The 14,673-nt window shown below is 38.5% G+C and overlaps 1 protein-coding gene across 3 annotated transcripts in view; it reads left to right on the top strand.

Moving 5' to 3' along the window:
* LOC104603539 (cation-chloride cotransporter 1-like) overlaps positions 1-13,999 on the top strand; it is a 135,364-nt gene extending 121,365 nt beyond the window's left edge. For all 3 annotated transcript variants that reach the window (XM_088897721.1, XM_088897722.1, XM_019198760.2), the window contains 2 exons: positions 1,706-1,867; positions 12,762-13,999. In XM_088897721.1, coding sequence (XP_088753847.1) covers positions 1,706-1,867; positions 12,762-13,852 — 1,253 coding nt within the window. In that variant the 3' untranslated portion in view covers positions 13,853-13,999. The remainder of the gene's footprint in view (positions 1-1,705; positions 1,868-12,761) is intronic.
* Positions 14,000-14,673: the final 674 nt, after the last annotated feature.

Here is a 14,673-nt window from a genome sequence, read left to right as displayed (position 1 = left end):
TACCGGTTCATATTCAGACTTCAACTCTACAAAACATCTGGTGACATCCGATTGCTCTTTCTATTGTTGCTGAATTTTGATATTAGATGTAAGAGGATGATACACATTCAACTCATTCCACAGATTTCTCATACTAGCATAATATTCTTCAAGACTTTGATTCCCCTATTGCAGATTGAAATACTCTTGGTACAGTTGGTAAACCCTAGCATTGTTGTCTTGTCTAGAATAAAACTTCTTTGCATGATCCCAAACCTTTTTGGCTGTATCTAAAAACATGAAGTTCACACTGATTTTGGGTTTCATACTATTCCTTAGCCATGTCATAATTTGCTCATCATCTTATTCCAACTCATCATATCCTTGAGAACCAGTTGGGGGTTTATCTTCCCTCACATGCTTCACTTTCTTCTTAGCTTTCAGAAAAACTTCAACAGATTTAGCCCAAGGCACATAATTCTCCCCCATTCAGTTTGATAGATGTCGTCTGCACATTCAGATAATCAGAAGGGACCATCACACTAGACTTTTATTCACTGCTGTCTCCCATGACTGCACAAGGAAAATGAAAGAAATTATACTACTAGTCTGGCACTCCACTTCACTAATTAGTCACCAACTACACACCAACAACTGATTATTACTAGGGTACTTACTATCATAGGTTTTAGCAACAACACTATTTCTGTCTTCCACTTTCAGCACCATAAAGCATCACAATACACCTCACGAATAGGGAATTAGATTCTGCAACAGATCACAATCTGTTCCTCACTGCTACACCCATGAAGCCTACCTATCGAACTCTTTTCTCTTCTCTTCTTAATTCTTCTTTAACAAACTTCTGCTGAAACTTCTCCTTTCTTCTCTTTTTCTATATTTTCTGAATTATTAGCAGGTGTGCTTCACAACTATTTTAATGAAATATTAGAAAGATCTTAATAATATTCTAAGGTTTTAAACCTCGAACATATAGCCTATCAGTGAAATCTAAAATATCATCAACATATTGGCAAAATATTAGAGATATTAGGAAAAAGATTCTTAAAAAATTCTGTACTTCCACCTACCAAAATGAGGAGAATCTGGGTAAATTTCACTAAATCTCACCAATATTGTGAACCATGATTAAGATGAGCATCCTTGGGTTTGAACTGTCACATCTTTTAGCACTACATCAGGAACTTTCTTCTTGTTTTCTTATGAATTTGCATATGGAGTAACATATGAGATGTATCATGAGGCTCAGGCTGAGAATAATAATTGCTTTTCTCGCACTCAAGGTCTGAAATGTCAACTTGTCATATTTCATTGCTTATGTTTAAAAGTTCAGTCCAAGTTACCTTCTTTTGGATGACAAATAAGGATGTAGGGGTTGATCCAGGAAAAATGAACTCAGGATGTTTTCCATTTTTAGGAGATCTCCTAGTGTTGAACAATAGATTCTTGAATCCTACCTATTGCACATGTACCTTGGCATTGCTTTGTCACTATTTCCCTAGTTTGTTTGTTTATTGAGATAATACCTGTATCTATTGTGATTTCTTGAATTGCTTATGGATGGTTAGAATATTAATGTCCAGTGTGTTTAGACCCAGATATTTTAGAATTCTCCATGCTTATTATTGTTATCCTTGTAAACTTGTGTGTGTAAATGTTCCTTTTAAGTACCGTATTTTACATGCTGCTTTTGTTATTGGTGCAGTGATCATGTTCCTGATTTCTTGGTTATTCACTGTGGTGTCTCTAGCCCTTGCTAGCCTAATATACTATTATGTGATCCTAAAGGGGAAAGCCGGGGACTGGGGTGATGGCTTCAAAAGTGCATATTTCCAACTTGCTCTTCGCAGCCTTCGATCACTAGGAGGTACATTTATACATTCTGAAAATGTTGAAAATGATTGTTGCTATTCTGAACAATTTCTCTTCCTCTTTCACTAGCATGGCCAACTGCTAGAAGATTTCAGGGAATAGGTTTTGAAATCAGAATGATTCCTGTGCTTGGCTCTGAATGTTATATTTATTTTATGGTTTTTTAGATTGACACATTGCATGATTTAGAGTAATGTTGGACCATGTCAGCCACTTGGTACAAACTTTTGGTCCAACCATAATTTGCTGCTCTTGGCAGGCTGGACTGCGTCTCACTGATTAGGTATTGTGTGGAGCATTTGAGTAATGAAAGTGCAGCCAACTGCTGGGCTTCATCCCAGTTGTTAAATACTATGATAAACAAATGCTATCAATACTATAAAGCTGCAAATACACATACTCTTTATGATTTAGTGAACCTATGCCTATTCAATTACTGCACCCATGTGGAAACAATGTATGGATCTTGTCTTATTGTTGACTGAACTGATCCTTTCAATTATCTCCATGAATTGGCTTGTTTCAGTATTCTTCCTTTCTGATCTTACTAGCCACCCACCTTGAATGTGCATCTCTAGTATACTCATTAATCATTATATGGATGTGTGGTGTCTTAATTTCAACATTCAGCTCCATTTAGCATGGAATCTTATGGATTTGTTATAAAACTTAATCATTCAGTTTTATTGATGAGTCAATAACATGTCCTGAAGAAAATGTCCACTTCATCATATCAAAGTTGGACATGATCCTAACCCTTGTGCTTGGAGACCAGCTTGGTTTATATTCTTATTGATTCAGAGTCCAGAAAAATTGGTAGAGGCAAGGATTAAAGTATTGTAGCGGACAGCTCAGATACGGATACGTTTTGGAAATGCATGGATACAGACGAAAGATATGAAAAATGCTTGGATACACTAGGGAAATGCATACAAATCACACAAATATGTTAATAACACTAAATCTAAAGCTGAATTAACTATGAAATGGTATAAATACATGAGATGTGCACACTTAATAGGTTATATGAAGAGAAACATTACAATCAACATTATCGGGATTTTGGAAGATGTACATATCATACAATAATTATCTCTCTATTTCAGTTTTTATGATTATAATTTTCAATTTTTATTAATGTTTGGTAAACTTTTCTAGTATTTTATATAAATAATCACTATCTTTAAAATAATAAATATACTTTTATTTTTAACATACAATTGTTTATTTTACATATAATTTTAAAATAAAACATATAAATCATTTAAGGTAGATAAAAGAAATTATTTTATAATTTTCAGTTTTTATTAAAATCTTGGGGAAACTTAACTCTTACATTATTTAGTTAAGTTTTTATTATTTTTTTTGGGAAATTTATTTATTTAGTATTTTGTATAAATAATAACTCTATTTTTTCAAATAATAAGTTTTTTTTTTATTTTTAACATATAATTTATATGGAAAATAAAATATATAAATCATTTAAGATAAATAAAATAAATTAATTTTATAATTTTCAGTTATTAAATTTTTGGGGAAAATTAAGTCTTAAATCAAGGTTTGAATGTCATCAAATTAGGGTCCAATACGCCTCCCTTATCGGTGAGTATTGGGCTGTATCCACCAATACAGTGCAATATGCACTAATATAGTGATGTATCGTGCCGATACGCATGACTGGCTGGTGAGCATGGATACAGATATGATACGCACATGCCTCGTATCGGGTGTATTGTATCGATACTTTAATCCTTGGGTAGAGGGTACAAGGAGTAGAAATATACTAAATCAAAAATCTGTAAAGAAAAGAAGTGTTTCTTGTGGAAGAAGAGAAAGAGAAGAGAAGTTGAGAAAGAAAGAGAGAGCAAATCAGATCCCGTCGCCCTCTCCATTAGTATTTATACTTCAATTAATAGAAAGAGTACAATGATTAATATGCCCTTATAGGGCAGCTAACACATAAACAAATAATAAATGTGTTGTGGTCCCAACAAGTGTGTTGTGGTCCCCACTTCCTATCTAAACAAATAATAAATAAAAACAACTAACAAATCTGGACAATATCCTCAACACAAGGCAAATGTAGCATAGAAACATTTAGCCTAAATATGTTGGAAATGTGCTTCCAATGTTTCTAAGTTCCTTTGCTTTTCCTTTCATTCTGACAAGTGAAAAACAAAACAAAAAAGTGCAATGCAGGAAAATCTAGTTATTTAATTCTCAATGCACAGCAGTTTCATGTTATCCTGCTTTCTTAAGAATACTTTAGTTCCAGTAGAAAAGTGCTGAAATAAAAAAATAAAAAATAAATAAAAAAAATAAAAAAATCTGTAAAAGAAAAGAATATTTCTTGAAGAAGAAGAGAGGAAGAAAGAGAAGAGAAGAGATTTGAGAGAGAAAAGAGACCAATAATGTTGGCCGCCCTAATAGGGCAGCTAACACATAAAACAGCATAAAACACTTAAAACAACTACTCAGAAAGGACCCAACAAGAGTGCAATGGTCCCCACTTCCTATCTAAACAATAAATAATCAAAGACTACCACTATAGACTACACAATTTGTTTAAAACCCCAACATTCCCCCTCAAGTTGGGAGTAAATGTCACACATTCCCAACTTGCATAGATTGTATTCAAGCTTGTTCTTTGCAGCCCCTTTGGTGAAGACATCACCCAACTGTAGTTCAGAGGAGACATAGGCAAGCAGACTTCTCCGGTTGTCACCCTAACTATCCCTTTCCCACCAATGGGAATATGGGAACTATCTGCTATAGAGACGTTATCTCTACCAGAGCACAACTGGTAAGAACTAAAAAGGGTAAATATATTGGTCTTTTGCCTGTGCTCCTGAATCTATAATCCAGGGAGGTCCCTCCTTACCTAAGGTGGATACATGATTTGCAACTGCATATGATCTACCTGCATGAGCAAAGGAAGTAGTATGGTTGACTCCTGCACTGTCATGCCCATCTGAAGAACTAGAAATGGTTGAATCCTTCTTATTCATAAGTTGTCCATTCTTTTCCAATTCAGTCCTCACCATAGTTTTCAAGGCGTCTAGGTGATTCTGGGCGACATTGGGGTGCCTAGTCGCCTAGGCGATAAAAGTTTATAATATAAAAAACTGACTTTTGGCTAGTTTCCTAGTTTTATATACCATTCAGCATGTATGTTAATTGAAAAAATAGTAATTCTCTTTATTAAGAACATTAAATTTCCTCTAAAAATGTGGCAAATCATCACATCTAAAAGATAAAAATCTTTTTACATGTATTAATTTCATTATTTTCAAAAATAATACTACTATAATTAGTATTTAATAGAGAAAATTCATATTAATTAGCAGCTAAAGAAGGTTATTAACTTTATATGATAAGCATTCAAGATAGAAAGTAAACTAGAAAAAAAAAACAAGGATGGAGTTTCTGTTTTATTTAATTAGAGAGAGAGAGAATAGAAAAAAAGAACTTTATTATTCTATTCTTTCTTTCTTTCTTTCTTTTTCTCTCATCAAAACCCTTTGATCTTTTAAATTTCAATAGTAAAACATTAAAACAAAGTATAATTGATATATATATAGCATATAATAAAATTTATTAACACAACATTAATAAGATACATCAATATAAATGACATTATAAAAGGCGCCCGCCTTGTCATTTTTGTCGCCTAGGTGGGCACTTAGTCGCCTAGGCGAGGCGCCCAGCCAAGGGCTCCTAGGTGATGCCTTGACAACTATGGTCTTCACTGCTACTGCTACAATGGACTCCAAATCAACTTGGGAGAGGGGTCCTGAAGGGTCTCCTGTAATTGATCCGAGTCGGTACAAGATGAGGGTAAAGCTTCCAACAAGTGTCTCTAGTATTCTTAGTATTCTTGCAATAGTCACACACCAAGTCCTTGTCCTCCTTCCTGGCCTCACTACTCCCCCTGTCTCCATTTAGCTTAGATTTAACTGTACTAACCATAGCTGACTGATCAATCCCAGGCTGTCTCAACATGACATTCCTCCTCTTGCTCTCCTCTCCAGAGACAAAGGCATAAGCTTGAGAAAGATTCACACTTTCTCTAGAAAGGAGATGTTGCCTAGCAATGTCAAAATCAAGGTTCAGCCCAGCCAAGAACTTAAAAATCCTGTTCTTTTCTACCAACCCCTGATAGGTTGTTGCATCCTTCATACTCTCGCAGACCACAATTCTAAGTGGTCAATCTCCTGCCAAAGAGTTTTCAGCATGGAGAAATAGGTGGCAAGAGGTCTATCTCCCTGTTTTCTACTAATCACCTAATTCCTTAACTGATAGGCTCTAGCTACATTTTGTTTCTAGGAATAGGTTTCAGTCACTCCATCCCAAATCTCCTTTGCAGTATTAGTCCACAAAAAAAATTTTTCCAATGTGAGGTAACATAAAGTTACACAACCAAGTCATCACCATGTAATTCTCCTGTACCCACTGGTAGGGATCTGTATCAGGTTTCTTCTCCTCCCCAGTGATGTACCCCAGTTTCCTACAAGCACCAGTGGCCATCTTGGCTGATTGTGCCCATTCTAGGTAATTTGTACTATCAAATTTCACTATAGTAATAATTCCAGACCAAAAAATATCACTACTACCTCCAACACCCAGACCCATGTTACCGATGGACTTCTGCTCGATACTCCAACTCTCCATTTTACTTCAAACAGTTCAATAGTAGAAAACAATTAGGTAGAGAGCCTCCAAGATCAAATCGATCTCACACACAAAGGTAACAGACCTTTCCAAAAGAAGAAAAGTCTATCTGGAGAGAAATCTCTCTCTTCCCACTATCTCCCACCAGAGAGAAAAGTGAATCGGCCACTCCAGAAGGCCCAAAAAATTCTAGAAACCTAACCGCCCCCTACAGAATACCTAGAGAAGTCCAACAATACCTGAGTGCCCAAGATCAGATAAAATTTGAAGAGTCCAACTTGATTAAGACTCTTCCTCGCACTCCAGTTCTTCCTAATTTTGATGCCAAAACATAGATCACCCTCTTGATGACTAGATCACACCAAAATATCCAAGAATTGGGCAATTTGAAGTAGATCGATTAGCCCCTTATCTCCTCATGCAATCATCTGATCAAGGACTGCATGGAAAAACTCCAAGAAACCCTAGCCGAGCTCTGATACCAAGTAAAAAAGTGTTGAAATAATAATAATAAAAAAAAATCTATAAAAGAAAAGAATATTTCTTGAAGAAGAGAAGAGATGAGAAAGAGAAGAGAAGAGATTTGAGAGATATAAGAGAGCAATAATGCTGGCCTCCCTCTTCAGTATTATTTATAGTCTAAAATAATAAAGAGTACAAAGACCAATATGCCCTTATAGGGTGGCTAACACATAAAACAGCGTAAAACACTTAAAATAACTGTTCAAAAAGGACCCAACAAGAGTGCCATGGTCCCCACTTCCTATCTAAATAATAAATAATCAAAGACTACCACTATAGATTACACAATGTGTCTAAAACATCAACACATCGCATAAGACCCATGTATATGCCTATTGGGCTTCTTAAGCTGAACTTATTGATGTTTTAAACCTCCAGGAAAAGCATGAATGAGATGTCTAGCTATGCTCAAGCATAATTAGACATCTGCAATTTCATCTTAAGCAGTAAATAAACTTGTGGGTAAGCTTTTAACAAGTCATACTGCTTCAGATTTAGTTAAGTCACAAGAATGTTATGGAAGAAAGAAGAGGCATATATTTTCTCATTTTCCCAGGCCATATAGTGCAAATTATATGTGGGTTGTTAGATTTGACACAACAATAAGATCCCTAGATTCCTTTTCCTAACTCACTTGTCTGCAATAGACATGACATCAATCCCAATCCTTCCCATTAAAACTTTTAGCATTTAGGTTAGGAATGGTTTCAATCCTTAACTATAATAATTGCATATTTTGTTCCAAATTTGTGAAGAAATTCCAGAGTAAGGAAAATAGGTCGAAGATAGAATTTTTCAACTTCTGTTTTGTGACGAAACAAGTTTGGTAAAGTTCAAAGTATGTCTAAGACAATTTCTGTTTTGTGGCGAAAACATAATCTTAGGTAGAGTTTTGAGATGAAACTTAGTATGATGAAAATGAAGATCTATGAGAGCACTCAAATTTTAGATAAATTTGGTGAGTTACTGCTCACTCCAGGAGTCTTACTTTGAGGGAGACTCTACCTCCAGAAGGGGAGAGAGAGAGAGAGACTTAGGAGGGAAACTCTGAACTCTTATTCTTCTCTTCTCCTTTTTATACACTGCCTTTACATTCTGTTAATCTTGTTACAACTGTCTACAACCAACAGATTTCGGACTTGCTTACATGAACCTCTGGTATACACCTTCTTGATCGGCCCGACTGGCTTAAATGGGCTTTTATCTTGCTCAGCATTCTTACCAATTCCATCCCCCATTAAAGCAACCTTGTCCCCATGGTTGAGATGACTGAACTGGTGCAAGATAGTATGGTAGTCTTCCCATGTAACATCTTCAAATGGGAGATGTTTCCAAACGATTAGGGCTTATTGAACTGTGGCACTACCCTTCTTAATCCTTTTGTAATCCACAATTTCAACTGGTTCCGGTAGCAAGTTCCCCTCACCTAAGAACTCTGGTAATGTTGGTGAAACAGGAGCTGTGGGCCCTAGGTGTTTCTTCAGCAGGGAACATGGAAGGTGGCATGTAACTTGGATGAGGCTGGCAGGTCTAGCTTAGGCAACCCTACCCACCTTCTCAAGGATCTGAAATGGCCCATAGAATCGAGGGGCAAGCTTCTGGGAGATTCTCTTTGACAGGATAAGTTTTTGGTAAACCCAGTCCCCTAACTCATAGGAGACATCCCAGTGCTTCTTGTCATAGTGAATTTTCATCTATTGTTGAGCCTGTAGTAAGTGGGTTTTAAGGTCCTTAAGGACAGTGTCTCGCTGGGCCAAATAATCATCTACTTCCGCAAATGCAGTTGAGCATTTTTCATAGGGTAATAAGGATGGTGGGTCATGTCCATATAGAGCTTTGAATGGGATTGCTTGTAGTGATCCATTGGACGAGGTATTTTACCAATACTCAGCCCACGATAACCAGTTGAGCCACGTCCGAGGGTAATCACTTGCAAAACATCATAGATAAGTTTCTAATGTGCGATTAACCACCTTGGATTGGCCATCCGTTTGTGGACGGTAGCTGGTTCAGTGGTGTAGCTTGGTCCCTTGGGCCTTGAAATATTCAGACCAGAATTTGCTCATGAAGGCTGCATCACAATCTGAAATGATAGTTCTTGGTGTCCCATGGAGACAAGTGACCTTCTGAATGAAAAGATTGGCCACTTGTGCTGCTGTCAATGGTGCAAAGTGGGCATATTTAGAGAGTCCGCTACAAAGATTACAATGACTGTCTTACCCAATGAAACCGGAAGGCCTATGATGAAGTCCATCGTGATTTCCTCCAAACTTGATCAGGAAATGGGATGGGCTGCAGTAGACCAGCTGGTGTTTGAGTATCATACTTGTGTCTTTGGCATATGGTGCACTGGGCTACAAAATCATGGATGTGCTTCTTCATGCCTACTGAATGGAAATGTGAAGCCAACCTTTTGTGAGTGCATAAGACTCCAGAATGACCACCCCCCAGAGAGGCATGAAATAGTTCTAGGAGGGCCAGACGTTGAAAACTGAATATCCAGGTAGGTGGCCCTTGCCTTGCATAAGCTGATTCCGAATTTTAGTAAGGTCTTGAGAGACCTTTTCTTTCAGCTGACCCACCAAGGGGTAAATGGGCTGAGACACAGATAGTTGTTGGCCCAATTCATGTTGCCGTGAGAATGCATGGGCAATCATATTAGTGAGGCCAGATTTATATTAAATGGTGAAATCAAAACCTAACAATTTATACCACCACTTTTGTTGAACTTCTGAGAGGCTTGGTTGTTCCACCGAATGTTTTAGACTTCTGTGATCTGTGTGGATAGTAGTGGTGGCGACCCAGTAAATACCCTTTCCACTTTTGAATTGCAAGGGTCACAACCATCAGTTCTTTCTCATATGTTGATTTCCCTTGGGCTTGTTCTGAGATGGTTTTGCTGAAATAAGCCACTAGTTTCCCTTCCTGTAGTAAAACAGCTCCTAGATCCGTGCCTAACGCATATGATTCTACTACAAATTCTTTAGAAAAGTCTGGTAATGTTAACACTGGAGGGGTAATTAGAGCATGCTTCAGTGTAGTAAAAGCTGAATTAGCTGTTTCAGACCATTTGAAGTTGTTCTTCTTTAGTAAGTGTGTTAGAGGAGAAGCCGGAGTACCATAATTCTGTATAAATTGGTGGTAATATCCTGTAAGACCCAGAAACCCCTGAAGGTTCTTTACAGAAGTGGGTCATGGCCAAACTAGCATGCATTGAACCTTTCCCGAGTCTGTTGTAACTGTACCGGGTGAGACGACATGTCCAAGATAATGAATCTGTTTTGTGGAAATGTGGATACTTATAAGGCCGTATGTTTGCTATTACGGCTCCCAGTTGTATCGAAATCCAGTGATCTTGTTCTCTAGATGGTGGCAGCTCTGTTGGTTCTTGAAAGATGTCTGAGTATTCCTGCAATAGTAATTGGAATTCTTTCTCTTAGGCTTCTATTCTAAAGCATCCGCAATCCTCCCATCAAGAGTGTTGGGCCTGAGTAGCTAGGACGACTCATAAGAGTGGTGTTCATTGTTGGTTGACAGTTTTTGAGTATGGTTTGCAGACGACTTTGGTGGACTGTGTTCAGCCCGATTCCTTTGATGTGGTGTGGCTTCCTGATTTGGAGGAAAGCCATGGTAAGCTTGGCCCAGTCATGTGTTACCAGGCCCAATTTGCTTAACCAATGGATTCCTAACACAACGTTCGACCCATAGAAGTCGAAGGGATGAAGGTCCATCCTAAATTCACAACCTTTAATGAGCAATGCCACCTTGGCACAGACCCCCTCACATCGGATACCTCCCCCATTCACCACATGTACAAAGAAGGGAGTAGTAGGTTACACAGGTAACCCCAATTGTTTGGTGAGCTTCACTGTTACAAAGTTAGAGTGCTCCCACTATCAATGAGCACCGAGACACATCGGCCCACCCATCACCCTCATTGTCCTGGTTGAGTGCGGACCTATAAGAGCTTGTAGGCAAATGGCTGGTTAATTGAATTCAGTTCCTCATTCTGGTTCACCTGAGTTCTCAATAGGTTCCTCCCCTACATTCTTCAGAGTCGGTCTATAACAAAAATGCTTGTTGTTTCTTATAGTGATGACTGGGGGAGAATTTTTTGTCACAGTTAAAGCAGAGGCTTCTCTCCCGGCAATCTTTCATCTCCAAACATGACAGCCGTTTTAATGGAATTGCATGGGTTTTCTGTAGCGTGGGTGGATAGTGTCCTTGTAGTTCTGTCCTAACCGATGATGTCTCAAGGATGGGTCTCCTACTTGACAATTCTTTCTCAGTCCATTGATCTTGTCTTCATGGAGTGTCTAATCCTATAGCTATGGCTACCATATTAGGCTGCATAGCTTTGACCTCAATACAAAGATCGTCTCTGAGACCCCCAACAAAACAACCGATGAGGACTTTTTTCGGCCAACCTTGTACTCTTGTCGCCAATTGATCGAATTCCACCTGATACTCTCACACCATCCCAACTTGATGAATCTTGCCCAGTGCTTCATCAAAATCTTCAAAAGAGGAAGGCCCAAATTTGATGCAGAGAGACTCCATGAAGTCATTCCAAGTTGGTTGAGAGTGTGATCGTTTGTACCACTGAAACTAGTGAATTGCTTCTCCTTAAAGGTAAATTGAAGCCACTGATACTCTCTGGTGACCGGTGATTTCTTGGAGGTCAAAGTATTTCTCCGCACAATAAATCCAAGACAGAGGATCTTGGCCACTGAATATTGGAAATCCATCTTTACCACTTGGGAGTAGCTTCTGCCGTTCCTTGTGCTACCCTGGCTGAAGTCTTCTGCTTTCAACTTCTTTGTTGTTCACCAGAGGGTTTGACGAATCTTGCTTTTGCTCTGATAGCAGAATTGGTGAGTTCCTGCTCACCCCAGGAGTCTTACTTCAAGGGAGATTCTGCCTCCAGAAGGAAAAGAGAGAGGCTTAGGAGGAAAACTCTAAACTCTTATTCTTCTCTTTTCCTTTTTTATACACTACCTTTGCATTCTGTTAATCTTGTTACAACTGTCTACGGCCAACAGATATTGAACTTTCTTACATGGACCTCTGGTATACACCTTGATGGACCCAACTGCCTTAAATAGGCTTTTATCTTGTTCAGCACTCTTACCACAATTGGTGGCACAAAAAGAAGATTAAAAAACTACCAGAAACAGGAATTTTTTTTTATTAAGTAAACTGAAGAAAAACATACCTATATTAGTTTTAGACTTTCAAGGAAGTTGAATGAACCCCTTCAGTGCAGAACTTGTGAGCTTTTGATGGCTATAAATTCTGTTTTCAGAACTATAGAGAAGATAGAGGGAAAATCCAAAACCGCTCATTTGGCACCTAGAACCACTTGCCTTTATGAGAAGCACCAACTATAAGCATAATATACTGAAAAATCACTCCAGTATCAATAACCACATCTTACTATCAAAAAATACAAAGAATACATTCAAACAATTCCATAATTGACCACTTTGCTCTAGCATCATTATGATTTGTATTTATGGACCATGTCAAATCTAAGTGGTGGCTCATTTATGAAATGATTTGATTCAATGGACACGCACATGAATCATGTAGGTTAAGACAATTTTATGTTGTTGTTGTTGTTGCTGCTGCTGCTGCTGCTGCTGTTTTACTTATTAGATTGTGGAGACTAACCTATCTATTATAATCACTTGCAGCAAACCAAGTTCATCCAAAGAATTGGTACCCAATCCCTCTTGTATTTTGTCGACCATGGGGAAAGCTACCAGAGAATGTTCCTTGTCATCCAAAACTTGCTGACTTTGCCAATTGCATGAAGAAGAAGGGTCGAGGAATGTCCATCTTTTTCTCCATCATTGATGGGGACTACCATGAGTGTGCCAAGGATGCTAAAACTGCCTGCAAGCAGCTTGCTACCTACATAGACTACAGGCGCTGTGAAGGTGTAGCTGAGATTGTGGTGGCCCGCAACATGTGTGATGGTTTCCGTGGGATTGTCCAAACTATGGGCCTTGGCAATCTCAAGCCTAACATTGTGGTGATGCGATACCCTGAGATTTGGCGCCGGGAGAACCTGACCTATATTCCAGCCACCTTTGTTAGTATCATCAGTGACTGCATTGTTGCCAACAAGGCTGTTGTTATTGTCAAGGGTCTCGATGAGTGGCCCAATGAGTACCAGAGACAGTATGGTACCATTGACTTGTACTGGATTGTCAGAGATGGAGGTCTCATGCTTCTCCTCTCTCAGCTGCTGCTCACTAAGGAGAGCTTTGAGTGCTGTAAAATCCAGGTCTTTTGCATTGCTGAGGAGGATGCAGAGGCAGATGTGCTCAAGGAAGATGTGAAGAAGTACCTCTATGATCTCCGGATGCAGGCAGAGGTGATAGTCATAACAATGAAATCATGGGAGGCCCACGTGGAGGGTTGTGGACAGCAGGATGAGTCAATGGAGGCCTTCACTGCAGCTCAGAGACGCATAGCTGCCTATATAGCAGAGATTAAACAAATAGCTCGTAAGGAGGGTACCCCACTAATGGCTGATGGAAAACCTGTGGTTGTGAATGAGCAGCAGGTGGAGAAATTCCTTTACACAACCCTGAAATTGAATTCTACAATACTCAGATATTCAAGGATGGCGGCAGTGGTGCTTGTAAGCCTTCCACCTCCACCAGCCAGTCACCCAGCATGCTTCTACATGGAGTACATGGATTTATTAGTGGAGAACGTGCCAAGACTGTTAATTGTTAGGGGTTATGGAAGAAATGTTGTGACCATTTTCACATAACTGCTTGAAGTTGCATATCTAAAGAGCAGCTGCTTCTTTTTTTTTCTCTTTTTTTTGCTATTAATGTTCATATTCATTTTTTCATTCTTTTGGAATGTTTATAACATGGACGTTTCAATTCATTCTTTGTATGCTTTCTCTTGCTAACGGCAGGAGCCATCTTCTTTTTCTGTCTCCATCTATGATAGCCCTTTGGACGAGTTTTACAAGGAAATACCATAAGGCTTTTCTGTAATCTGATGCTCCCCCCAAAAGAGAAGAAAATTATCTTAGAGAATTTTGAGGCTTCCTATTGATTTCACAATTGTTATTAAATCAGCAAAGTAGCTTATTGGAACATGTCAACTAATTCAATAAAAGACGGTGATATTTCAGTAATTAAACGACTCTCTTTGTTTTTTGATAAGTAAACGACATGGGAAACCATTAATTAGTAGTCATTGAGGAAATCAGAATAGTAGGTTTTCCCTAATTCTGAGGCCTCTCTAACACGTTTTTGCCTTTCCTTGCATCAGACAAGATCGTACACCAATTGTTCTTGTATAAGGACTATCGCTTTGAAGTTTGAACACTGTAGCTTGGATCTTCAAGTTACTACACAATAGGCAATGGCAGAGCCTCTTTCTTGTTAGCGTACACAACTTTTGAAGGAATGGGAGAATTTGAGTAGGGTAATGTTGGACCTGCCATATCTGTAACAACTAACAACCACTATTTGCAAAAGATAACATCTTGATCTTCCTTTCCTTGTCTTTTATTTATTTATTCTTTCCGAGCATTACTTACTAGACATACAGTGAAATCGGGATGGGGTTGGGCAG

The sequence above is a fragment of the Nelumbo nucifera genome, chromosome 2, assembly GCF_055504915.1.
Source record: "Nelumbo nucifera cultivar China Antique chromosome 2, China Antique-T2T, whole genome shotgun sequence".
Lineage (NCBI taxonomy): Eukaryota > Viridiplantae > Streptophyta > Magnoliopsida > Proteales > Nelumbonaceae > Nelumbo > Nelumbo nucifera.
This window is presented reverse-complemented; position numbering and strand designations above follow the sequence as displayed.